Source organism: Alosa alosa, chromosome 6 (assembly GCF_017589495.1).
Source record: "Alosa alosa isolate M-15738 ecotype Scorff River chromosome 6, AALO_Geno_1.1, whole genome shotgun sequence".
NCBI classification, from domain to species: Eukaryota; Metazoa; Chordata; class Actinopteri; order Clupeiformes; family Clupeidae; genus Alosa; species Alosa alosa.
Window position 1 is genome coordinate 6,649,352 of NC_063194.1, and position 27,006 is coordinate 6,676,357.

Genomic DNA, 27,006 nt, shown 5'->3' on the forward strand with positions numbered 1-27,006 from the left:
GGGAGAGATTGATTTAAGAACGTTATCACAGTGTGTCTTCATGGCGCAAAGCAGTGCGGGCGGAAGACAGCGACAATTGGCACGGGGGAGGGTCATGTCTTTTTTTGACAATTCTGTCGGAGGGTCATTGAAAAATTTCTAGCAGGCAAGGGAGGATCATGCAACTTTTGACTGAAACACTCAAAATCCCTACGGTGGCCCCTTCAATAAATAACGAACAGTCCCTTAGCAGGTCACAAACAAAAACGTAACAGCTTACTAGCTTTAGCTTGGGTCACATGTGTCACTCTGAACCAATCATATCAACTCTCCGACACCAACACAGAACATTTTCCTAACTTTAGCTTAGGATAAACCATTCAAATTAACTCAAATGGAGTAGGACTGTCCCCTGTCTCACAAAACAATGTCTTTTTATTTGTTTTAGGGATAGATGGTAGACAGAGGTACTGTCATTGAAAGGAACCCCAGTGGCTTCACAGAATACGACTTTGTTCAGGGTACCGGTACTTAGCCACTTCTCCCATACGATTCTGTAACAAAAAAACAATTTACGGTGCAAAAGTCCAGACCTCACAACGACCATAACACTTTTTCACCTGAAGATTGGAATCTCCTTTTTAGATGATCTCTGATCAAGGTGGTTACAGGACCCAGGTTCAGCATGTGAAGAGTCACAAAGTACAGGAGCACTTGATCAAAACATAAGCACCTGCTAAACACTTGCTCAGAACATAAACATAAAGCCAGGAAAACATTTTCTGTCATAACGTAAAATTGTAATCACTTTGGATTACAAACATAAGTTTCTAAACTGATGATTTCACCTTCTCATGGAGGGCGGAGAAGAGCTTGAACATGTCCCAGATATAGGAAAGAGGTAATTCTGCAGTGTAATGAGTATAACCACATTGTATTTCACCGGTCTGGTACACAAACAGATGGGAAATACACATAACACCTTCTCTACCCGTAAGTGTAAAGATCACTAATAGTGATCTGCAGTGATTAGATTTAATTTGTATGACATTCAGAATTGGTGTAAGGATTATATGGATTTTTCACCATTCATTTCATCATAATATAAACAAGACATTTAGGAACAGATGGACGTATCTTCCACAATGCACACTTTGAATTGGATGGGGAAAAAAAGCGTGTGTGTGTGTGTGTGTGTGTGTGTGTGTGTGAGTGAGAGAGAAAGTAGAGTACTGTATTTCGTGGGGTAAGGGTGAAGTGCTTTGTTTGTGTGTGTGTGTGTGTGTGTGTGTTGGGGTGATGACTGAAGGAAGGATTGGCAGTGGCAGTTCCCCTCCCCCATGTCCCCGCTGCAGAGCAACACTGCGACACTGCCATGGTTACTCAAGCTGAGGAGAATGGAGCCTAGCGTGTTGAGAGAGACACACACACACACACACACACACACATACACACTCACACACACTCACACACACTCATATACACACACACACACACACACACACACACACACTCGTACACACGCAAACACTCATACACCCAGGCAAAGACACACACACACCCTGCAGTGTATCCCTCCATCTGCATGTTGCGTGTTCAGCCTTACCAGAAAGAGGGTTAGCTTGAGAGAAAGAGAGAATGGTCCAAACCTTGCAGGCATCCCTCAGTGTGTGTGTGTGTGTGTGTGTGTGTGTCTTTGTGTGTTAGTGTGTGTGTGTGTGTGTGTTTGTGTGTCAGTGTGTGTGTGTGTGTCAGTGTGTGTGTGAGTGTGAGTGGCAGTGGTCTAGAGCTGGGTGATGTGCAGGGAGTCTCTGCATGATCCAGCAGCCTCCTTTTCATCCTCACAACTCCAGCTACCAGAGTCCACACAACATCACAACACACACAATTACCCATCACTTCTGTCTCCCATGTAGAGCTCAGCACTGATAATACAGTGTCAATAGTGACCTATTTTTTCTACTTCAAGATACAAACTTGACTTCTCATACTCTTGGATTTGTTGGCTACTGACCGCACACTGCAGTGAGCTATTTTCTCTCTTTCTCTACAGTAGACATTGAAGCCCTGCCATTACATCATTTTATTGTCCTGGGACACTCACCCCCCCAATTTGCAAGTCACACTGAGCTGATCTTTAAGGTGTCATGTCAGCTCACGGAGGGAGTTTGTGAATGCAGACTCGAGTCCCACAGAGTGGCTCCACCTTAAGTGGCCGAGCAGCTGGGTTCATGCGAGGTCAGTGAATTTAGGGGGTTGTTCTCTGATAGGAGGCTCGTTCTAGACGTTGTCGCTTGCTGAATAGATCAACAGCGAGAGAGCCGTGGGAGATCTGCAGATGGTGGGGTGTCCTAGATTAGCTCATTTCTGGCACTTCCTCTCTGTTTCTTTTCCGATAGGGTTTGTGGAATTTAGCATTGCTAAAGGGACTGAAAATGTTGCCTGACTGAAATGGATACAGTCTAATATGTGTATTGCACTGCAATGAAATACACAGACGCAAAAAAAATGACTGTAGCTTTAACCTTCATTAACCTCTGTTTATAAGGAACATATAGTATATGGGTTCATCTCTTGCTTTCTCTCAATCTCTATTCATACACACACATAGGTCTATCTGTGTACATATTTACATATTTAGAGAGAGAAATGTTGAGAGAACGCTATTAGGTGTCTTATTTGTACATGCAGTTTTCTAAGCCTCAAGGTCTGTTTACATGTATGAAGATATGCTCCTACTGGGCATTTGATACACTTGATGTTTCATAGTCAGTGAAAAGGGATATTCACTTGTGAGAGTTGATGGTCAAGTTGAGTGTATTATTAGTAAATCTGTCTAGAAACCTGTCATTCCTTAGTTTCCTGTTTGTGTGTGTGTGTGCACACACATGTGAATGTGTGTCCGGTTCAGTGTGTGTGTGTGTGTTTGTGTGTGTGTTTGCCTGTGTGTGTGCATGCAAACACTTATGAATGCACGTCCAGTTCAGTGTGTGCGTGCGTGTATCTCAGCAGATATCAGCTGAAATAACTGCCACTGATATCTCAAGAGACCAGCCTCTTTCAGTTTCACTCACTGCCTCAAAGGCGCCCCCTGCTGTTAAAGATAGGCACTGCGACGGGTGACGACATGTAACCTGCACCTTGATGGAAAGAGATAGCATTTGTCTGCCTCTGCCTTTAAGATGGATATCTCTGACCAGTTACCACATATGCCTTCTATCACATGTGCGGACTGGGAGTGGGAGAGAGAGATGGGGTGGGATTGAGAAATGACCCGGATCGGGATTGGACTCGAACACGGGTCCCTGTGGGCACTCGGACCCGAATGTGGTAGAACCAGTTGTGCAACAGTGTTTAGCAAATTAGCGCAGCATGGTTATGGTGCTAACCAGATTTAAGCACAATTTAGTACAACCTGGAAAATCATTGTGTGGTGGTCAATGTTGATATTGTGGTGGGCCGCCACAAATAAGTCAATGTTGGGAAATACAGTGACATATGTAAGTCACTTTGGTCAAGAAGTGTCTGCTAAATGTGATGTGATGAAGTAATAATGAAGTGTTGTGTGTTGTGCGTGTGTGTGTGCGTGTGTGTGTGTGTGTGCGTCTGTGTGTGTGTTTTTATTCTTTAGTAGATCTGCAAATTATTAGGTTTCTGATCATATTCAGGAATGTTGCCTCTCATTATCGCAGATGTGATTTTGATAGTTTGGTTTTATCGTTTCAGGTTACAATCATCCTGCTCTCATGAAAGTCATGGCTAACCCACACAATTTGGTAAGTCATTATTCTGGCCAATCAGCGGGCATATTATAGTTTGAGCGTGACATCCAATTTCAGCCACCATCCGGCGTGAGCTGGACAATCTGAGGAGATGAGGGGAGGAGAGGAGAGGCCAGATGGAGCAGAGCTGGATGAGACCTTGAACAGGCCGGCTACACGAGACACGTGACGTAACTGATGCGTCCCATTCTCTGGATCGTATGCCACAACAATTAGCTTCCGCTGTAATTAATAGAACTGGCTACACCAGACGTGTTACATTTGCAAAAAATATATTTTTCCCGCTCCGCTAATGGAACACTTCAGTTGTGCACTTGGTGTATCCCGCCTGTAAGAGGTTATGTTCTAGTTGAGGCTGTTAAAAGTGTGTTTGAGTGTTGCAGTCTCATTGTTGACTTCAATTACATTGCGCCAGGTTTCTCTCTTATTGTGGGATATTTTACAAGAGCACATCGGTGTATATTACATGCAATATCACTGTTGGGATGCAGTTAATGCTGTTGGAGAGGATTGCATTTAAGGAGAGTAGTTCTGGGCCCGCAGGCTGTACTTATTTCTGTTTTTTTTTTATCCCCAGAGTTCATTTATCAACCGGCCAGCTCTTGGTATCCTGCCACCTGAGAACTTTGCAGAGAAACTGAATGAGAGTCTTCTGTCCGTGAGTGTCTTTAATTTTCTCCTAGTGTTTTCCCTGTTGAATTCCTCACAAACACCCAGTCTGAATTTTTAATGACTCCCCTTTTTCCACTCCGAGAGGATGAAAGGCCTCACACTGGGGAATTGTCGTTTGTAAAGTTTGTGAGTTGAACTTTAGTCCCCATGCCCTCGGCGAGTAGAAGGGCCGGCGGGCAGGAGTGGGAGAGAGTGGAGAGCTCTGGTGCAATTCAACAGAACTGTCTGGAGGCATTCCAAGTATGAGGCCAGGGCACTTTTCCCCTCTTGGAACAGGATGTGTGCACACTGGTTATAAAACTGTCCCCTTCAGCCTCCTCAAGGCTCTGCACTTCTTTACCATGATAATAGAACTCCTGCTTTTAGTGTTTGTCTACTGTCAGTCTATATGATGGTCCTTGTGTGACAAAATGTGTAGTGTGTATGAGTTTGCTTGTTGCTCTGTGTGTGTGTGTGTGTGTGTCTGTGTCTCCACCACCAGAGTGTGTGTTTCTGATGTCCTGCATCCTCTCCAGGTTGCTCCCAGTGGTATGTCCCGTGTGCAGACGATGGCGTGTGGCTCCTGCTCCAATGAGAATGCCTACAAGGCCATGTTCATCTGGTACAGGGTGAGTGGAACAAACCAAGCAACACCCACCTCAGCATGCCACTCAAAGCACTCCCTGACGGGAAGCCATAGGTTCAAGGCCCATGCACTCCGGGTCTGTATTCTTTGTGCAAAATTGTCATGACGATTTAAAAATACATCCAACACATCACGTCATGTCACATAGTGTCACATTTGTACACCAAAACTGTCGCCTGCCAAAAAACGGAACAGGTTTGATTTTCTGTGTTTTTCGCATCTTCATAACGTAACTGACTGAGGTTTCCTACTGCAGCATTCTGTGTTTGATGGACCAAAAAAAAAAAGCTTGTTTACGGAAAAATTACGGATGGTTATGGACTGTTATGGAACCATTAAGGAACCATTTAAGATGACCCCTCAACATTAATCCAGAGATAGCAGATGTAAAATGGCCTCCTGGCACATTTACTCTTCTTGATTAATGTGCATACACCTAGCCGATGTTTATCTTCTGTTTGTCTGTTTTCTCCAGAACAAAGAGAGAGGACACAACATCCCATCTGATGAGGAGGTGACGTCCTGCATGGTCAATCAGGTAAACCACCTGTCATTGAACACACACACACACACACACACACACACACACACACACACACACACACACACACACTTCTCTTTTGAAAGATCTGAAAAAATAAAAACGTGTTCTCTCTCTCTTGTCCTTGTGCTGACCATGACTAAGCAGTTTTCCTCTCCCCCACACAGAGCCCAGGCTGTCCAGATTTGAGTATCCTCTCCTTTATGGGAGGATTTCATGGGAGAACTCTGGGTAGGTTCCAGCAGCACCTCAACACATTCTGTCATAAGTACTTGTACTATTTCTGCATGTTATTCTGAAAGCACACAGTGTGTGTGATCAATGCTTGTGGCACAATGCTTCATAGATTGAATCATTAATGTCATGAATTCTAACTAGCAAGTTTATACAATTTGATTTGTTAGTGTCCAAGCGTGTTCCTCTGCATTAGTGTTATCCTGATCCATCAGTGCTACAAGTTTTATACTGTTCATTTATTTATTTGTTTATTTCTAAGGTTGCCTTGCTACCACACACTCCAAAGCCATTCACAAGCTGGACATTCCGTCCTTCGACTGGCCCATTGCACCCTTCCCGAAACTGAAATACCCGCTGGATGAGTTTGTCCGGGAGAACGCCCAGGAGGAAGCTCGCTGTTTGGAGGAGGTCAGTGCTGCCTTGCTAACCTTAGACCAGTTATCGATTGATGAAGTCGTCTGGACCCTATTAGTGCGTTTTCAATTTTCAGCGGGTAAGTTAAACTTAAGTTGGTACATTCAACTTTTACCCAATCCTGTCAAACGAGTCAAACAAATAAATATTGTTAGTGAAGGTCCAGTTGTTCTACAATTGTGCAATTGTTTGTTCTTCTATGTAGTACTCTATGTACAAATGAACCGGTAGTCATTGGTGACAGAGCAATTGAATAGGTGACTTCTTATAAGAAGGTAATCTATTAAAATGGAATGTGCATGTGGATTTTCAATGTGCCTAACTGGCTCAAAGACTGCACTTTCTCTGAAGCCTTAGATTGTCTGCCGTGAGTACAAAGATAAGGACATTTTTCTGTAACACAGTGTTAGAGCGTTTGATTAGATGGCAGTCTGATTTGGCACTCTCACTGTTCAGTGTAAATCAAAAATAGAGAAACTTGTGAAAACTGAAGTTTTGAAGGTGAAGGAAAGACTACCCATCCCTTCCATCTATCTTTGAGACAGTAGTAAACCGGGGCACACAATATTCTAGTTGGCCCTTCCCAAATCCTCCATTCCAAATATGAAGGTTCACCCTCAGGGAGACGTTATAGAGTTCAAGCAGATTTAAAAGCAACCGCTAAAAGCTCTCCTTTCTCCCGTCAATAACTCTTCTGAATAAAAATCATTCTGCAGACTTATTTGTCTGTAAGTCTCCTTTGAGTCTTACGATGTTGCACTAATGTATGTGTACTATAGCTGTGAGGGGTACTGATGCCCAAAACAAATTTCCCTCCCGGGAACATTAACGTTTATCTGATGTGATCTATGAAGAAAATACAACATCCCCCAATACTGACAGCAGCCATTGGTTGTTTATGTGCCTTAACAGTGTTCTGTGGTCTGTCATTGTACAAAGCCTGTCCCATATCACATAGACCATTGTGATTGGTCTGGTAATTTTCTGCCAGGTATAAATCAGTTTGAATGGGAGAAGGGGGCAGAAGGATGGATGGGGAGTAAAAGAAATGAGCTCTGAGATTTGTCCGATTCCGAGGCTAGAGTGCTGCCAGCATGGATACCTCTCAGCTCTGTGCACTACACGCAGAAAAGTTGTATAATCGCTTATAAAAGGCAGAAGTTGGAATCATTATTGTTTTTCCGTTGGTGTTCCAAAGGCCGATTCCCCAGGCTCTGCGGTTCTTATCTCCTAACCTCAGGCTAGGACAGTGTTCACTCTTTAATCTTGCCATGATTTCAAATAAACCGTAGTCTATGGCCTTTGTCGTAAGGGTCATAGTGTCCTCTCAGTCCCAATAATATATTTTTGTGTCAGTTCCTTGCTACTCTAGTCATGCGGGACTGCAGCCTTTTGGCCATCAGTCAATGTGTAAAACCTCTCCCCTGCACACAGTGCCAGAGTTCAGCATTAGTCACCTGGCATACAGATAATTGCTAAACCTTATCAGTCTAAATCCAATTAAACTATTCAATCGCTGCCATGCTTGTCATCTCATATTACCGTAATCCTTATAAAAACTTGTCAACCCAAAATGAGCCTTTACCTCACTAAATGAAGTGGAGTCTCAAAACCTGTGTGTGTGTGTGTATGTGTATGTGTAGGTGGAGGACCTGATTGAGAAGTGGAAAAAGAAGGGTAAGCCAGTGGCTGGCATTGTGATCGAGCCCATCCAGGCGGAGGGGGGGGACAACCACGCCTCTGCCGACTTCTTTATCAAGCTGAGGAACATTGCGACCAAGGTGAGACAAACAAATTCACAGTCATCCAGCTGCAACTGTCAGCATGCCACACTGTCCAGGAGTGATATCTCTACACGCACACACACACATACACATATACACACAAGACAAGCTGGGTGTTTGATGGCTGTTTCCAGTTTCTGGAGAGCTGAAGCCATTAATATAGCAGAAGGTGTTACTGTAGAAATAACATGCTGTTAAGCGCTGTCAAGTGAAATATGCCAGAGGACGGGAAGATTAGATCTTGTCTGTATGGACACCCTGTGTGGACTGCCATCTCATGTGTGGTAGATGAAGCTACAGCACCTTCCATATTTATTGGCACCCCTGGTAAAAATGTGTAAAACGAGGGTAACAAAATCATCTTTTGATGTTTCTTAATAAATCTCATAAAATAATAAGGAAAAATCCAACCTGGAAGAGAAGCTAATTTATTCTGAGAAGTTAAAAAAATGGAAAGCAATCAATTCTGAGCATTTCAGTAAATGTTTCCCCTCTGCTGCAGCCTAGAGACCAACTTGAGGAAAAGGAAATCAAATTTTATCATTTCAGAAATATTAGATGTATCCTCTGCCAGGGAGTCATATAAACAGGAGGTTCTTCTGTTGATATTTTGAAGCTCATATGTGGAACCGGTAGTTCTTAAAACCATGTCAATCAAGGTCCTCGCTTCTGTGTCACACCTTTGACATGTTTGGTGTGTGTGTGTTTCGGTGTGTGTGCGTGCATCTGTGCGCGTGTGTGTGTGTGTGTGTGTGTGTTTCCAGCATGGCGCTGCCTTTCATGTGGATGAGGTTCAGACAGGCGGTGGAGCCACGGGGAAGTTTTGGGCCCACGAGCACTGGGGCATGGACGACCCTGCTGAAATTGTCTCCTTCAGCAAGAAGATGCTCACGGGAGGCTACTACCACAAAGACGAACTGCAGGCCGACAAGGTGGGTCTGTGTTCGAGAATTATATGCCTTTCATTTGTGCCTTTATTTTTTGGTCGTAAGAATTATATGTGGCCTTTCATCATAAGTGGATGGAAGTTGTTATGTTATGACAATAACAGAGCGTGTACATAATCATCATACCAGTGTGAGGGCTGTAGATGTTGTTATGAGTGTCAAAGCCTATTGTGTGTTACACAAGCTTCTGCTCTGGTGGACACTGGTGCCATCTAGTGTTAGCTCATAGTCTGTGCGCTTTTTTTAATGTAATTTCACAGGATGGGTTATCTAACCAGACAACAAAGGGAGTCTCAGTGAATGCAGAAAGGGGTTTTGTTTGCCCAGTGTGATTGTGTTTGTTATGTCACTCCAAAAGGCCTACAGAATCTTCAACACGTGGATGGGAGACCCTTCCAAGAACCTGTTCCTGGCTGAGGTTCTCAATGTGATCCAGCGGGAGAGCCTCCTGGAGGAGGTGACGCGCTCGGGGAAGACCCTGCTCCAGGGACTCTATGCACTGCAGGTATGCGTCCACAACCACAGACGGCTTCATGTTTCCACGCCCACTGTGGTTACACTGCATATTAGGCAAGTCCATGTAAGACACGGGTGGAAACAAGCAAAGTAAGCAAAAATGTACTACAGAAATATTCATATTTTAAAAGCACATCTTGAAAGATTAAAATTAGGATGCCACCTGCTACAGTAATTTATCATTTGCAATTTATTATTTTTAAACCGGGACAGCTCATATTAATAAACATTAAAAATATAGATACAGCATGGGAGTTTCGCAATTGTTAAACACCATAGAAAGTTCCATTACATTGAGTGGGGGCCATTAAGTTGAGGCTCGGAGACCAGATGTCTCTTGATAATAACTAGTATATGAGTAATGAATAACAAAAATGAGTAATGACCAGGTTTTAGTGCTCCTGATTTACATTTTTCATATTATTATGTTGTTTGCTCTCTACGCACGGGAATCTTACGTTTTCTTTGTGTAAAGTTGGCTTCTAATATGGCAACAAAAGCATTAGACAAATGATATATTTTGGAGCAGTAAAAAATACCATATATATATATATATATTTTGCTCATTCTGCTAATGAGAACTATATTTATTTTTATTTATTTTTATTTTTTTTTATTTTTTTTGGTTTTTTTTTTTTTTTTTTCAATGAAAGACTGGCAGACACATTTTCTCTTACAGTTTTTTATATTGTTTTTTGGTATTAGCAATCACAGTTCAGTAAATAGTAGATGTAATTGAATAAGTTTATAATTTTAGTTATTGCTTTTGTGTATTTCATCTGTGTTTCTACTGATAAAGTTTTTATGCTCTAGAACCCACAACCTGCATGAGTCATTCAGTGATCTACTTACACCAAAGTCTCTGTAGCTCCCAAGTGGGTTGCCACTATAAGCAATACGTGCGTTGGGGAGTTCTTTGCCTCTCGCCCTTGTCCATTAATTTTGTGTAACAGCACACTTCGTCGGCCGTTATCCCTCACATAATGAAACCTGTTTATGTAGAGCAACTACTTAAGTTACTTAAGGCTACTCTCTATTGTGATATCACTGAGAGATCTTTGAGGGGCAGTTGGTTCATAAGGCTAAGCGGTAACACTTTACTTGAGAGTATTGACATAAGACTGACATGACAATGTCATGACCCATGAACCATAACCCTAATCCTAACCCTAACCCTTGTTATGACAAAAACCGAATGACACTTAAAGCGTTATGTCATAAACGTTTATGGCTTGTTTATGACACGTTCATGACATGTCACTCTTATGTCGATACTGTCAAGTAAAGTGTAACCGGCTAAGCTTTAATTTATGCGCATGTGTACACAAAAGACACAGATGTATTCAGAGGAAGACAGCCAGAGTGAAGTGAAGTGTGTGTGGGCATATGAAAAATGGATCTGTGCGCCCCAGTGGGCTTCTGTGCTGTAAGCTGTATCTGTGTAAATGTCTCTACTGTCGGAGTCAGTGATGACCAGGTACCTGACCGTGTTTCGTTCTCTCTATGCAGGCCCAGTACCCTCACCTCTTGAGCAGTGCTCGTGGTCAGGGCACCTTCTGTGCCATCGACATCCGAGATGACCCTACTCGCAACAGCTTGATCATGAAAGCCAGGAACAAGGGTGAGAGCAGTGTTACTGGCACCACAGAAATGTGCTACCGCCCACGTATCTGCTAATCAAGACCAGGGGCCTCATTTATAAAGCGTTCTTACGCACAGATTTGATCTTAGACCGTGCGTACGCTCAAATCCATGCCAACGCTCAGATTTATAAAAGCCGTCTTTGACGTGGAAAAGTGCTTATCTCCACGTCAGGTTCAAACTTGACGTACGACCATTTCCTTGTGGTAATGCCGGGGTACTGCAAGTAATCTAAGGTCTAAGTGCGATCAAAATTCCAAGACCAACGATCTCATGTCTTTCTTTGCCATATGCATGATCAATATCAGAAGATTTTAAAGGCGTTTTTGGGCGCAGCTTAATGTTTCATGGTTTAGCATAAAACTGCTAATGAGAACTATAGCCCACTTAAGAAAGTGAAAAAACGTATAGCTTACTTATTTCATAATATCTAAAAAAAAACACCAAGACCTACGATAGAATGATTGAAACATTCTTACAGGTGATCTAGTATATTTAGTGTTCTCACCAATCTAATATTGACCACAACATGTCCAATTGCCCTCGTTTAGGAGAGGAAAAGTACATTTGTGCCAGGGATGTAGTGGTAAGAGGTGGGTGAACTATGAATTCTGCAATCTCGGTGAGGTGGACTGCGCCGAGGCCGAGTTCCATGCCCCTGATCAAACCCACTCTTGCAGTTCCTCGGAACCGCAATTCTAGTTAGTTAGCTATTCGAACTGACGCATATAGGCTAGTTAACATCAGATGGCATAGGCTAGGCCTATACAATGTTTTCAATATATATTTTTACATAGGCTACAACTTTTAGGCCATTGATTTCATTAAAACATATGCTAATGATATTGATGAGTGGGTGTTTACAAGGCGGAGACCTAAAACCATCCGGCTGCGCACAAGTTGACGTTCATTTGTGATTTATAATGGGCACATCTGGAAGGTAGCCTGGCTAGCGCCACCACTTCTCAATGAGACGTGGTCTGGGAACCAAACGTTCATTTTCTCGTATTTGAAAAAAATGCCCAGATCCGTTTATTGGGTGCCACGGATGTCTATCAAATGCGTCTGTGCATAGCTCATCATCGCCTTGCTTTCCCCCTGTTCTGTGATTGGTTCCCTATCTCAGGCGAAAATTTGCTCCATGGTCTCCAGGCTGCCTTAGCAGCGTGAATCAAATCGCGCGCAAGGCAGCATGGGAACACCCAGGCTATCTGGAAGGGTGGCGTACGCACGTTTTTTTGTGCGTACGTTTGTTTTCTCTGAATCACACGTATGATCATTCCAGAAACTATCTAAGATCAATTGAAGGATGGTTTCTACGCAACACTTTTATAAATGAGGCCCCTGAACTAGCTATTCAAAGGTCAAAAGCCTGGTACATGTGACACGGCTTGAGTGGGTCCTCAAGCTGAATCGTGCTGTGATCCTCTCTGGTCAACAGTGGACTGCAGCGTGTTAACGATCTCTGGTGTCTGTTTCCTCCTCCGACCCCTCATCTTCTTCACTGCTCTCTCTGTCTCTCTCTCTCTCTCTCAAACCCAGGTGTTCTTCTCGGTGGCTGCGGTGAGCGGTCGATCCGTTTCCGCCCGGCGCTAGTCTTCAAGGAGTACCACGTGCACCAGTTCCTCAACATCTTTAACGACGTGTTGCAGGATTACAAATAAGCATGTTTGGCCTCGGGGGGGGGGGGCGGAGTGGATGGGGTGTTAGCGTAGCGTGTAGCTTGGCAGTCCTGCGGGTCTTGCAGAGGCACAGAGAGGTTCGAGCCCACAGGATGGGGCTTTTTGCTCCGCCGCAAACCATCCCAGCAAAGCCCAGTCCAGCACACATTAAACCTCTCACACATGTTTATTTCTTCTTCTTCTTCTTCTTCTTCTTCCTTGCCCTGATCTTTTCTTTCCTTCCTCAGAAATGCTCCTCCACAGGAGGCACACATCTATCTGCCTCTTCTTTACTCCCAGATCCGCACAATTACAAGGAGCTTTTGGGTGGATAATGTCACTCAAAACTCCTCCTATCTTTCTGGGTCAAAACAGCACAAGATGTATATTTTGAATATCTGCTTTTGCCAACCGTTTGGTTTTTATCACTGTTAATGACAGCAATAGACTAACAGCTTCAGCGAAGGCTGCTAACAGCTAACTTCACTTTAGCCCTAAGCATACCTTGCTGAGGTTAGTACAACATGTATGTTTAATTCTCAAAAGCAGAAGAGAGGACGAGAGCACAGGTATCGTTAGCTTTTTTGATGCCAGTATTGCGGCTTATGTTTGAGTCGTTATGTTTATAGAACTTTCTAGTTCAAGGTTAAGCTAAGACACCGGTGACAAAGTTGCTCATCTGTCAGGTGTTTGTAGTTTTTGCCTGATTCTCATATGGTGTTCACAGAGCATCACTGAGAAGGCCTTGCATTTGTTGCGTCCTATTCAGGGCAGCCACACGGCTACTGAAAAAGAATACCTAGCAATATTTTAGCCACGTGGTAAGCCATGGTGTGAACATTTGAGCATTCACCCAACTCCCCACTTGAATGCTAGGAAGACTTGACAAAAATCGTGATCGGAATTGTGATTATGCTCATATGACATGCAGGTCTTTGCTTAGGGTGTTAATATCATCATTTTTCAAATCACATTATGAGATTCCCAAAAGGTTTGCAAAAACGTTATTTTTTCTGTGGAATTGCAGTAAAGACAAGCACACGACGGTCTCTTTGTGACAACTCCATCTTAATGCTAACTGAATGAACCTCTGAGCTCAGTGGTTCCCGTCCTGGCATCATTTACATGAAGCCCTTACAGTGAAGCGCTGTCCCTCTCCTGGTCGAATGACAGACAGGCTCCTGGAGGTGGCATTCGACTGCCCCCCACAGACCCCAGACTTCGCTCACGAGTTGGCAAATGTCCAGAGCGATGCATCAGCTCTTCCTCCTGTCCCACATACACATAGACAGACAGCCAAACCCTACTCTCACCCAGTTATGAGCGTGCTTAGAAACCCTTAAATCAACATGGCAACCCTGCATCCTGTTCATGCTTAGCTTGGTACACAGGTGAACATGACCCCCCCTTAAGAAAATCCTTCTGTTTTACCAGATGATGTGGACTCGTTTGATGATCAGACCGTGTGCGAAGTGCTGCATGTTTTGGTTTCTTTTGAGTATTTGGTATTGATATAGTCTAGATGCACAGACAAAAAAAGTAATGATTAGAATGATTTGACGGGACTGTTGAAAGTGAAAGTGACAGAGAATTCTGTGGTGAATATTTCTAAAAAAAATATTAGCAGAATCATCAATACATTTGTAACAAGTAGGCTATATCTTCCTTTCTCTTGCCCCCTTATGACTCCGCATATTTTACTGTCCCTTAATGCTAAACGAAAATCCATAACAATAGCCATTTCTCAACCACCATGCTCATTCAAACCTGTACAAAGTAGTTATGAATCTACTGAAAGGTGCACTTTTGTTATAGACTACGCTGAGAAATATATCCATATATATATATATATATATATATATATATATATATATATATATATATATGTACAGTTTACCGAACAGCACGTCATGCCCAGTTTTAGTGACCCTCTGCCATGGCATATTCTCATGATGAGCTTACAGTAAGTCTCGGTGTCAGTGTGCAGTGCAAGGTAGCCATGTTTTATCTTTCTCTTGAATGCCTCCTTAAATGTTTTGTAAATGTTTGTGGACAGGTGGAATGCTCTGTGGACATCACTTTTAGCCTATGGGAGTTGGAGTTGTAGATATTCCAGTACGTAGGTTGCAAGGACTGACCAGATAGCGTCTCTCCAATTCAGAGTATGCTGCCATCTAGGCGTGCCTGTCTTTTATTGTTCTATAAATTAAAAGGAATCTGTATTATATAGAGATTTGTGATTTACCTGTTAATAGATTAACAAAGATGAAGAACAGCATTGCTATGTTTGTTTACACCATTATGTGAACTTGAAAATTCATAATTATCAATGTAATAAATAATATGAAATAGTTCTAGAGGTGTTGTTGTCTAGAAACGTCTCCATGTTCTCTGAAGAGGAATAAATCTTTATGTAATTTTGAAAAATCTAAGTTGAATGTTGGGTTATTTCTGTGACTGAATTATTAATTATTATTAATTATTAATAATAATTTATAAGTTGCATTTATAGTGCCTTTCTCAATACTTAAAGTCTCTTTACAAGTCAAAGCAAAACAAAAAAGGAAAATAAAATAGTGTACAGTAAGCCATTTCCATGGCATTGATCTGAACCAAGAGTACATAAAACACACAAACACCACTGAGCAAGTCTTTTAAAGATGCTGTATTTTCACACTTAACTAAATTCAAATAATACGTCCACCATCATGGCATGTGTTTCATCACTTTTCTATCCCTGAAAAAGAAGTAAAAACAAATCCATTGCAATATCACTAAAGCTGGATCTGTATACTAGATCTAAGTTTAAGGCTTTTGCAGTTTCAGTTAACATTTTGAGAACACATGTTATACCCACAATACAATCTGGATAACTGTTCCTCTTTGGAAACCAAAATCACATGTTACTAATGGTCATGATGCATCCATCTTAAGTGTCAGATGCTGATGAGCATGTTTGTTTCAGTAGCATTACAACTGTGATAATGAGGACAATATTGATGCTAAACAAGGGAGGGAAAATGTCAAAATTGAAACTACACTCAAAACAAGACAAAAGCTTTTTTTGTTCGCATTTTGGCATGGTAATATACTTAGATCTGAAACATAACACCCCCACCTGCCTTTAAACCAATCACTGTTCAAGAATGTGGGTTAAAAAAACAAAACAAAAAAACTGCAAAAATAAATCAACCCCAACCCACTCGGATTTCCACTTGTAGACCACACCACTTGGCAGTTCCCAGGGAGGTGTGCTTCCTCCCTCCGACCACTAGGAAGCATCCTCATGTGTCCACCACGGCCCCAGACCAGGTCTCGTGCTTGGTGCCGGGGGCCAGGTGCGTGATGGTCACGTCCACGGCCTGGATCTTCTCATGTTTGGGGGGTATGGAGCAGATCTTGTAGTTGACCTCGTCTCCCTCCACTGGGACATACTCGCCGTCAATACTGGGGGAACAGGACAGAGACCGAGCAGGATAGTTAAAGCAACATAAATCCGTCTCTTTTTCTTCAAACTCATTTTGACAATACGTGGGCTTGTAATTGGCAGAATTGCATCTCTCAACACTGACGCATGCCCAGAACACCTATTGTGCCATTTAGCTTTGCTGTTTCCAGCAGCAACATCTGTCCACAAATTGGGTACCTCCTTAGCACTAAATCGGTATCTAGTACGTTGAAACTGAACGTAAAAGGAAATTCCCTCATTGTGTTACTTTAACATACACTCTCACAAGGGCATTTCTTAAAATATGGCACAAAGAAAGACTGCGATGGTGATGTGAGAAGACAGCCAAATCCATAGCCATCCTCTCACAATGGCTAAACTGAAAATATGATGGAATCGAAAAGTGAACAACAGAGGGGCTGAAAGAACTGGAAAATGAGAACTATGCCACTCTTCTACATGATTGTGATATTTAGTGCATATATGGTTACTTGGGGCCCAGTAAAAATAAGAACTGAAAAACAGTGATATCTACAGTAAGGACTGCATTTCTAAAGTATCATCCCTATGCCGACACAGTGATAGAAAGGTGCACAAAAGACAGATAGTTAAGGACAAGGGCCTTTGACACACTTGAATGGCCTTATCTGTTTCAAATTCTACATGTTTATGTCTTCCCAGACAAATTTATAAATATGGTTAGTGCTCTGTATGCTCTGGTTCCTAAAGGCACTTACATTTCGCCATCAAAGACGCTTACATTTTGCCAATGGTGCTGACCAATTTTAGCTTTATTTTTTCAAAATGTGAGTGACACCATGCTGTCCATCAGAGATGTAAAGTAGAAATACTGAAGTATTAATTGAGTATCTACTTGAGTTTTTGTTTTTCTTCCTACTTTAACTTTTAATTCATACTTCAATGAAATGTATATTTTTACTCCACCACATTTTCATTAGCAGCAATAAATAGTAAGTAGGCTCAAATAATGTGAAAATGAAAACAAAAGCCACAGTTTCCAAGTACAAGTCTGTTTTCTAATGGGCTACTTTCATACTTAAGTCTTAAATGATCTATTATTTACAATACTTATGTGGCATGCTTATAGATTACTGGAAAGGGGGTTGTCCTGTGAGGAAATTTGTTCTCTGCATTTTACCCATCCTGGTGTAATGTGCAGTGCACACACACACACACTTAATAATGATATCAAATATTTGTACTTTTACTCAAGTATGGGTTTTGGATACTTTATACAACTCTGCTGTCCATGTGCTTTAGAGTGACTGCTGTAGACTAGCTCTACCAAAGTCCTTTTAGGCAAGTCCTTCCACTCGGCAGCCACTTTGGGCACTTATCGGCCATCTATTTCAGGCAGAACTGCGAATGCTCAAGGCCTCACGACACCAACCTCGCTCTAGCTGCAAGATCACAACACATGATTGGCACGATGTATTCACAACATACCACATGATTGGCACGATTCACATGTCAACTTCTGGTGGCGGAAGGGACAGGATATGTGTATAAGACTGCCATATTTGTGTTACAAACTAACCCCATACATTTCTATGGAAGATTCTATGAGTGCTGTGTCTCATCATTAGAAAGTCTCCGGCTCAAAGGGCCTACTGCTCCCCCTCACATAAAGCATTAGGACCTGCCTGTGCTCTCCCACATATCTGTCATTACCTGCATTCACTGGTAGAGAAAAGCAGCTCCCACGCACACATGTTCACAGACAGACACACACACACACACACACACACACTTCACCCATCCCTACCTGTTGACTCAAAGGCTCATGGGCTTATGACTGTCCACTTGAACAGCGCACACACACACACAGCCCTACATTCAACCTTTCGCAGTTCTTGTTAAGGCCCCCCACATACACACACGTGCCCACTCACACTCCCACACCCTTGTAAGTGGCTTCTATGTTGACAATCCATTACTGACGTGAACACAGTTCAAACTATAGACCACACAGCCTGCATGTCCAGAATCTTCATCAGGAGGCTGTGTGCGTCACACACACACACACACCACAGTACACCACACCAGCATCTCATCTCCCCCCCTCCATTCAAGACCCTCATGCAGCCAGCCGGTGTCTCCCAGCAGAGCAGATCACGCCACTTCCTGAGCCCATCAGCACTTGAGCATCATGATGCTCCTGACACTACAGTTTTTTACAATCACTTTGCTACTATTTTCAGAACCTTGATGTCATTTTTCAAAACTAGACACAAGACTCAAAACGGTTATCACTCATTCCACTCATTCCACAATGTGCACTCAATCATCAGTGACAAATTGGCAGAATTGGACAATCAGGAGCCTGCATCTATACAGTGCAGTACTGTCAATACTGTAAATAGTCTGAAAGGTGGTACAGTATTTGGGACCATAGTGACAGTGACCATAGTAGACACAGTGTCTGATGAAGCATTGTAAAATATTAGGCTACATTCATGGATATTGTAGTCTAATTGGTTCATGCTCCACGCTAATTGGTGACAATGAATCTTGTTACAGTATCTTGAAACTTTCATGATTTGCAGCAAAGATTGTTTGTCTGTTTCCATACAACCATGCATTAAGAGTAATGCAACGGTTACTTATCATTTTGAGCAGTTGTATCAATTGATAGTTAGATCATTGTAAGGAAATGAATAGACACTCATTTGAAATGTAATGTGTGAATTGCCTTTTGAAATAGTAGTACTTTGATGTTAAGTTGTGTCATATTGAACAGGTGATTTTTGTTGAATGAACAAATGATCTAAGTTTTATGTGTATTGCATCCAAGCAATTGAGAAAAGGGTTAGAGTTTTGAAAAATGTGCATTTTGATCATTGGTTTTTGTGTAGAATTGTGAAAAATGACATCAAGGTTCTGAAAATAGTAACAAAGTGATTGTAAAAAACTGTCAGTGACCGCTGCAGTGCTGGAGGAATGACACCAGGGTCAAGCTGCACTTACAGGATTTCTACAGGTATGTTCGCTTTGGAGAAAAGCATCTGCCAAATACCACAAACATAAACATATTCTATTTACACAAGCATTAACAGAACTCAGTTTCAAGTAATTGTTTCAATATGTGAGATCATAAGTATTACGCTGTCCCTACATCCCAAAGGTCTCCTACATGGCTGCAACCAACAATTATTTTCATAGTCTATTATTAATCAATTATTTTGTCGATTGCTTTTACCTGCTTAAGTAAACTAGAACCCACTTGGTCTTCATGACTACTTTCTTTGCACAGCAGAAGTCATCTCTTGCGAATGTGTTCACACATTTTTATTGGGTTCACACATTTCTCACACCCTTTTGCAAAACAGTTAACACAGGTGTCATTCAAAAGCCCCAAACTCATTGGTTTTCCCATGCTAAACAAAAGGAAAACATCTTTTCACAGGTGGTATAGATTCCTTGCATAAGTCTGAGTCTCTGATACACCTGTGTGAAACTCCTTTGCACAATTCTTCAATCAGCAATCATTCATTATACATAAGAGATGTCTGTTCTGTGTTGCTATTTGCAAGTATGGATCTAATGCACATTTAGACAAAGTACTGTATTGCCTATTTGGTGGAGAAAACAGTACAAAAGGTGTTTACTGTGGGTCTAGTGGTAGTTCAATGAAATCTACTGTATCTTGCTAGGTATTTACTGTATGTCTTACATGTCAATGGCAGTTACATCTTGGGATGAATGAATATTTTTTTTTTTTTACTGTATTCAGTACATTTTGTCTTTTCACAGTTTTTTTCTGATACCAGAAAAATGAGAAAGCAATGGAACAGACATAGCAAAAATGCTAATTTTGTGAACTAGATTTTGCATTTTGTTGTCCAGTGTGTAATGATTGATTAAAGATTTTTTAAATAAATTAACCCTGAAGGCAAATCATGTTAATTTTTGGCATACAACATTTTTAGGGGTTTTGAAGGGTGCTGAATTCAAATCTTCCGTATGCCAGGCTCAAAAATGTCCCATAATGCCTCAAAATGGAGAAATCCAATATGGCCGCCGCCACCAGGTCAAAATTTAATTAATCATCTTTTGGACTGTACAAGGTAAAAACCTGAATGTAATGTGCTTTTATAGGTTTTCACATATAGGGTGTGGCCTCATTCAGGGTTACATATGGGTATTTGTATGTGTAGGGGTAAGGGTAGGGGTGGGATGGGCAAACATGTAATCATAGCACACTGGACATCAAAACAATAGGCTCAGGTACAATATTTCATTAGTAGGCAAATCTAGTAGTAACAGTTTTAAACATAGACCTTTAGCTTAAGAGTTTCAAGCATGTTCTTCAAATACTAAATAAATAGTTAAAATACAGATACATAATATAAATAGATAGTTAAAATATGGTAATCAACCTTGCTTCTAAACATGTTTCAAGTAAATTCTTCAGAAAACCATCAACCTGTTTCATGGTCCTCTTTTTTTCATGAATTAATCATTATCCGAGACAACAATTTTAACTTGATCTTAAATCTGAGCATGGCATTGAATTCCCTATATGTGAAAACCTATAAAAGCACATTACATTCAGGTTTTTACCTTGTACAGTCCAAAAGATAAGTGATTAATTCGATTTTGACCTGACGGCGGCGGACATATTGGATTTCTCCATTTTGAGGCATTATGGGACATTTTTGAGCCTGGCATACAGACGATTTGAATTCAGCACCCTTCAAAACCCCTAAAAATGTTGTATGCCAAAAATTAACATAATTTGCCTTCGGGACTTTAAATAAGCACATTTTCCAAAATTCTGCCTAGTCTATAGTGTTTGAAGGCAAGATTTGCTTTTGCTGCATGTTTTAAGTGTTTTGAGAGAGTAACAGCCTTTTGCAAGCAAAATGTGTAATTTTGTCCAGAGTGCTTTTGTTCAGACACGGGTGTTAACTGTTTTGAGAACGTGATTTCAGAGTTGACACAGGTTCACTGAGGATATTAAACCCAACAGGAATTAAAGCAATTAATGTGCAAGGCAGAAAATGGAGACTTCATTCCCTGAGGCGCATGAAGCTTCTCACGTGCCAGTTGTATCTCTAAAGTCTCTCCTTACGCAACCTTAAGGGTACCCTTTTTTTGCCAGGGCTTAGGGCTGCCTGCTCCACCCTGCCCATCGATCATGCTCCCACTGCATACACCCCCCCCGGTGCCCCTCTAATGTTCTTACTCGGAGATGTGCACAAAGATGTCAGCGCCTCCCTCAGCTGGCGTGATGAAGCCGTGGCCTTTGGATCGTGAGAAGCACTTGCAGACTCCACTGAACGAGGGTCCCTCGGCAGCACGGGCGGCCCTGTAATGAGGAGGGTGAGGAGGAGGAGGAGGAAGAGAGGGAAGAGGAGAGAGGCCGGGTGTTAGAAAAGAGCGTGGGATGCTCCAGAAAATGCGCTCACTGGCCCGGCTGGCGTTTCAGATGAGTGGTCAGTGGCTGGGTAAACAATGGTCCTAGGCCAAGCTGCAGCGAGATAATGTGGGCTGAGCACTCATAAACAAAGCTCTCTCTCAGAGGCAGTGTCTATGAGAACAAGTCGGAGTAAACTGTGGAGACATGGTGTGTTTGTTTGTTTAGGGGTGGGGGTGGGTGATGATACCAAGTATCGTTAATGCTCCAGGTGTGAATGTGTAGACATGTTTTAAAGAGTGATTTGTTTAGGCTGTGTCCAAAACAGAACAAATCCTGCCGCCTAACATAGCATTCGGTGGCAGCGAGGCATGTCCAAAAAAATATTTCTATGAAATAAGATACCTTTGTTTTGCCAGATTTTGAAGGCAGCGTAGATCCTTCATTCTGCCTTCAACATACAAAATTCTATTAAATTGTTATTCTGCTTTCTGGTACCCTGGCAACAGCGTTCTGTGTTGCTATCTTGCTAGGCCGTCCAAAATAAAGTTTGCAGCTGGTACCTTGACGCCTGCTAAGGCAAGAGACTCACTAGACAGCTGAAGGCAGCAGGTAGCTGCCTTCCATTTCGGACAGACCCATACTTTCTTTATCATATCATACATGCCATTTTAAAACATGAGGGAGACCTTTGCCAATGAGAGAGTCTCTGTCCATGTAAATATGACCCTGTTCCTGTCTGCTTTCCCTCTGGGCAGGCTGGAGAGAAAAACAGACTCCATATGGGTAGAGTAGTAAATAGATTTACTGTTCTATTGATCTTGGCTGTCAGGTTCAAATGAAAACAGGCCTCATGAAGTGAGGGATGACATTTCAAAGCACTGAGAGAGGGCGGAGGAGGAGAGAGTGAGAGAAAGGAAATGTAGCACTATCTAGCATCAATGAGAGAGAGAGAGAGGAATGAGAGAAACTCACGCGGAGCAGGTACGGGTCCGGCGCGTGGGCAGTGGACTGGGGATCAGGTAGCCCCTCACCGGGGAGGGCGAGCGGTCCCTCTGGCGGCACGGAGGCAGACGCAGGGAGCTGGGAGACACGGGGGAGTGGGGCGACCCAGCATCCAGGGGAGGGGTGGTAGAGCGCGCCCCCCGAGACGTGGCTTCTGTGGACATGACTGCAACAGGACAACTTCCCTCCTGTTAGCTTCTAGCAACCTCAGGACCCTGAAGAGAGGCAGAGAGGCAGAGAGAGAGAGAGAGAGAGAGAGAGAGAGAGAGAGAGAGAGAGAGAGAGAGAGAGAGAGTGTGAGACAAGAGCATACAGTACACTAAATTACCAGTTATACACCTGGTTACACCCAAACCCATTATACTGACTGTGATCCTTTATTTCTTTTATCAAAACTTGAGTTCAGGTTTGAAAGTGGTGTTTATTGCAACAGATATGAGGAATTTAGAATGGGGTTTATAAGAGTTTAGTAAAAATATATTTAAACAAACTCTTTCAATGAATAGGTTAAAAAAAAAAAAACCTCACTGACCATGTAGCAATTAGTCTTCATCAGGAGTACAGCGCACACAACACACTCATACACAAATGGTATCGTGATACTCTGAAATTATCGGAATGGTGCTTTAATCAAAGTCATCTAGGCCTATACATCTGTCATCTAGGCCTATTCAATGAAGTCGTGATTTTCACTGCTACAGTACATGCATCAAAGGAATGGAAAGAATGGAGGAAGAGTGCACTGGGAAATTATTCTTAGCAAAATTTAGAAATGTTGTGTTCTCACTAGTGACGACTGATACTGCTCAATCTCCTCAGGGAGTTTGGGGGGGGGAGGTTGGCATAGCCTATACCCTGAATCTGGGGGACATCTCTTGCTGTGACACTATGGAACCATGTCCCTATGATAAATTAAATGTCAACACACACACACACACACAAACAAACACACTAGTATAGAGCACACACACACACTAGTATGGAGCGCAAAATACTTGGCTCACTGGCTGCTCTTTAATTATTAATAATCAACTTTTCAACTAATGATTCTAGCAGAGTAGAGCAGATGGATATTTCCATCTGTATGTATGTATGTATGTATGTGTGTGTGTGTGTGTGTGTGCCTACAACCCCCCCCCCCTCTCCTCTCTCCCCTTCTCTCTCTTTCTCTCAACTCTCCCTCTCTTGCCTATTCTCACTATGGTATACTGTAACAATATACAGTACCACTGATTACTTATTGACATTAACCATTTTGATTTTCAGTAACACTAACCCACTCTACATCTCTCTTTCTTCCCCCTTACTGTACCTCAATTGTGAGGTATATCATCACCAGTCATCAACCATCCGTGTGTTGGCCCTCCTCTCACCCATCTCACCTGAAGTCCCATCCTCGACTGCCCTATTGCTGTCCCCCTATCTTGATTACTGGCCCGTACAGCCTAGCGACCCATCACCTGCCTATGACAACTCTGCCCGGATTCCTGGCCCGTCTGCCGACCCACCACATGCCCCTTGACAACTCCCTTCCCCTGGACAATTCCAATGCTGGACTATTTGAACTTTGTCACTAAATCAGGATTAATGAATTATCATACCGGATACGTAATCATCCCACCTCTTGTAACTTTCAGCTCAAGTGCTTTTAACACCATGTCTTATTCTCTACACCTGACTATCATATGCATTTGTCATGTATACAGACCTTACTGTCCTGTACTGACCCTAGGCAGATGGGTCAGGCCCTTGTGTCGTGGATCTGCTCGAGGTTTCTTCCTATATGTATCTCCAATTCTAGGGACCCTTGGGCCTCTCTCTTTCTTTTCTTTTATTCCTTTCTTACCTTTTTTCTCTGATTGCCTACATTCTGTAAAGCGCCATGATACATGTGCAATGTTTTGGCGCACTATAAGCACAATAAATTGAATTGAATTAAAATTGTGTGTGTGTTTGGTCTTTCCAAGAGGGCTCCATGCGCACTCATAAACCACAGCCTGCATCCTGCATCAGGCAGAGTCCCAGTGGAGGGTGTCAATGGAGAAGAAGTCCTCCATTTCCTCCTGTAATGCAATCTCTCCATGTTGATCCTGCTGGCGATAATCTGCCATTGTTAACACTCACTGACAGATCACATTTCCTGGAAGAACTACCCCTCCCTCTCGCTCTCTGTCTGTCTCTCAAATTCAAATATGCTTTGTTGGGACGACAAATCATGTGCTGTATTGGCAAAGCATTCACAGGAATACTAATAAAAACATTTACACACACACACACACACATACACACACACACCATTCATAAGACAGAGTGCAAATCAACTGAAAAGTTGACTGTTTTTGACTGAAGGAGCTGTTCAATTCACAATATGCATCAGTCCTGTTTAAAGTATTACAGCCTGCCAAAGATTTGATTTGATTTTTCTGTTGTTTTCATTTCCTGTTTTTCACATCAAACAGCTCCACATCCAAAACATCCAGAGCCATTCCAACTCCATCCCCCCACCTCCCTCCGGACACCACACACAAGCACCAGAGAATAGCCCCCCTTCTTCCACCCTCAATGCTGTTGTTACATCACTCGCTCCACTTATAGCCCCTTTGCTGCCTGTCCGAGGCGGAAGAAAAGAGTTCCCATCCCACCCCACCCCAAGCTGCACTCCGCTCAGACCATCAGGCCTTTCAGGAGTCAGGTCACAAGTATGCTGGCAGTCTCATTATCTTTCCAGTTTGAGCGAATGCATGGATGGGTGGGCATCACTGGCAGAGAATCATACGTCTGAGCACCACATGCAATGGTGGGCAGGGAATCAAACCAATAAGAGGTAACTTCTACAGAATTATGATGAATGAATGCCATGTGGAGACATTTTCACAAGCATGGCAAGAAAATGCCAAACTGTAGATATCCACAGGCTACTACAAGTCAAATAAACGGTCATGGAGACTAGCCAGGACAGCAATCTTCAGCAACAGGTTGGTTGACCTATGACAACAAAGGTACGGTTGGCGGTGGGAAGTTAAGTCAGCGAGTGAGTGAATGAGTGGATTATTACAACAAGGAAAGTTTAAAAGGAAAATAAAGCTACCAGTTGGAAGGTAGGGAAATGGCTGTGCTTTGCACACCTAACTCCTGAAGAAATTCCAAACAGACATGCCTTGCATTCTTTTTCTAATATAAACAAGTGATATTAAGACACTGTTGAGAGCAAATATTTATGAATTATTGCCAAAACACAATTGTGCCTGTGGTTACCTTCAACAGCCCCCTCATACAGATAAAACACAGGGGATTATTCTTCATTCTTTCAAACATCAAAGATGACCGAATAGAGTACTGTACTACTATGCTACAGAGCGTCCTTCAGACAGGTTGGAGCTAGTCCAAGTAGTGGGTGCGTCTGCCCTTTCAGAGAGGTTACCAGGCGTCTCTAAAGTAGGTCAGCAAGGGCACTACCGGAATTTTCCACCGCTGCCCATAGCCCTCTCACCACAGAGTGCTGGTGAAAACCGAATCGCATACGCGCAAGCGACAGAACACCTTCCAGCCTGGCCGCCCCTCACCTCGTGCACAATGGGGGACCCTGGAACACAATATGCGCCGCTGCAGTGTAGCCAAACGGGCTTTTGTGCAGCACTAAAGGTTAATGGTGGCACAAGCACATACACTCACCAATGAAGATTTCACTGGAACACATTCAAGCCAGAAAAAAAAAAAATGATAGCGTAAGCGATAGTGAAATAAAACAGAACGTTGAATGGGACTATACGACATCTGCTGGTGATGTCCACAGGTGATGTACGTACGAGCATGATAATACTAGAATGTGGTGGTCTTTTTTGCATGTGGGGAAGAACGTTTCTAAAATTAGACCCTAGAGCTGCATCAACCCAGAGAAAGGAAACTTCTTTGCCACCCTTCCTGTTTGTGTGTGTCGTAGAAACAATGTCCTAAATGAAACCCAAGCCCATCCAACCTACACACAGTCGATAGCAATTGTATTTCCTCCACTTACTTCCCGGTACAAGAGTTTATCAGAGGAATGACCAACGCCTTAATGGATGTGCATCAGCATGGACACGGGGCAGATATCCACGGCTACCAGTGTAATGGTTCCTATGGATCACCATGGGCTGGCCCTCTGGGTTTTCCGTAATGATGGCTGTTACCCACATTTATAACCATAAACGCTGGTTAAAGCTGTGTGAGGAAGGGTCTGAATCAAGGACAAATTTCTCTTTGATGGAGAAAAAGGTTTCTGTGAGAATCAGGTTACTGGAAGAACCAGGTTACAGTGAGAAACAAGGTTACTGTGGGAATTAGGGGTGGGCGATATATATTGTCTGCGATAATATCGTGATTGTTGTTTTAACG

General features: G+C 42.6%; 2 protein-coding genes across 5 annotated transcripts in view; one reads left to right on the forward strand and one right to left on the reverse strand.

Moving 5' to 3' along the window:
* Positions 1 to 12,822, forward strand: part of abat (4-aminobutyrate aminotransferase) — a 33,824-nt gene extending 21,002 nt beyond the window's left edge. For all 4 annotated transcript variants that reach the window (XM_048245107.1, XM_048245106.1, XM_048245105.1 and 1 more), the window contains 11 exons: positions 3,706 to 3,755; positions 4,339 to 4,419; positions 4,949 to 5,041; positions 5,534 to 5,596; positions 5,767 to 5,830; positions 6,096 to 6,244; positions 7,894 to 8,031; positions 8,799 to 8,966; positions 9,340 to 9,486; positions 11,007 to 11,118; positions 12,681 to 12,822. In XM_048245107.1, the coding sequence (XP_048101064.1) occupies positions 3,706 to 3,755; positions 4,339 to 4,419; positions 4,949 to 5,041; positions 5,534 to 5,596; positions 5,767 to 5,830; positions 6,096 to 6,244; positions 7,894 to 8,031; positions 8,799 to 8,966; positions 9,340 to 9,486; positions 11,007 to 11,118; positions 12,681 to 12,802 (1,187 nt within the window). In that variant the 3' untranslated portion in view covers positions 12,803 to 12,822. The remainder of the gene's footprint in view (positions 1 to 3,705; positions 3,756 to 4,338; positions 4,420 to 4,948; positions 5,042 to 5,533; positions 5,597 to 5,766; positions 5,831 to 6,095; positions 6,245 to 7,893; positions 8,032 to 8,798; positions 8,967 to 9,339; positions 9,487 to 11,006; positions 11,119 to 12,680) is intronic.
* A 2,624-nt stretch (positions 12,823 to 15,446) lies between these two features.
* Positions 15,447 to 27,006, reverse strand: part of carhsp1 (calcium regulated heat stable protein 1) — a 34,069-nt gene continuing 22,509 nt past the window's right edge. Inside the window, exons 2-4 of the mRNA XM_048246258.1 lie at positions 22,603 to 22,847; positions 21,457 to 21,579; positions 15,447 to 16,246 (exon numbers count right to left, since the gene is read on the reverse strand). Of these exons, the coding sequence (XP_048102215.1) occupies positions 16,084 to 16,246; positions 21,457 to 21,579; positions 22,603 to 22,796 (480 nt within the window). The 5' untranslated portion in view covers positions 22,797 to 22,847 and the 3' untranslated portion in view covers positions 15,447 to 16,083. The remainder of the gene's footprint in view (positions 16,247 to 21,456; positions 21,580 to 22,602; positions 22,848 to 27,006) is intronic.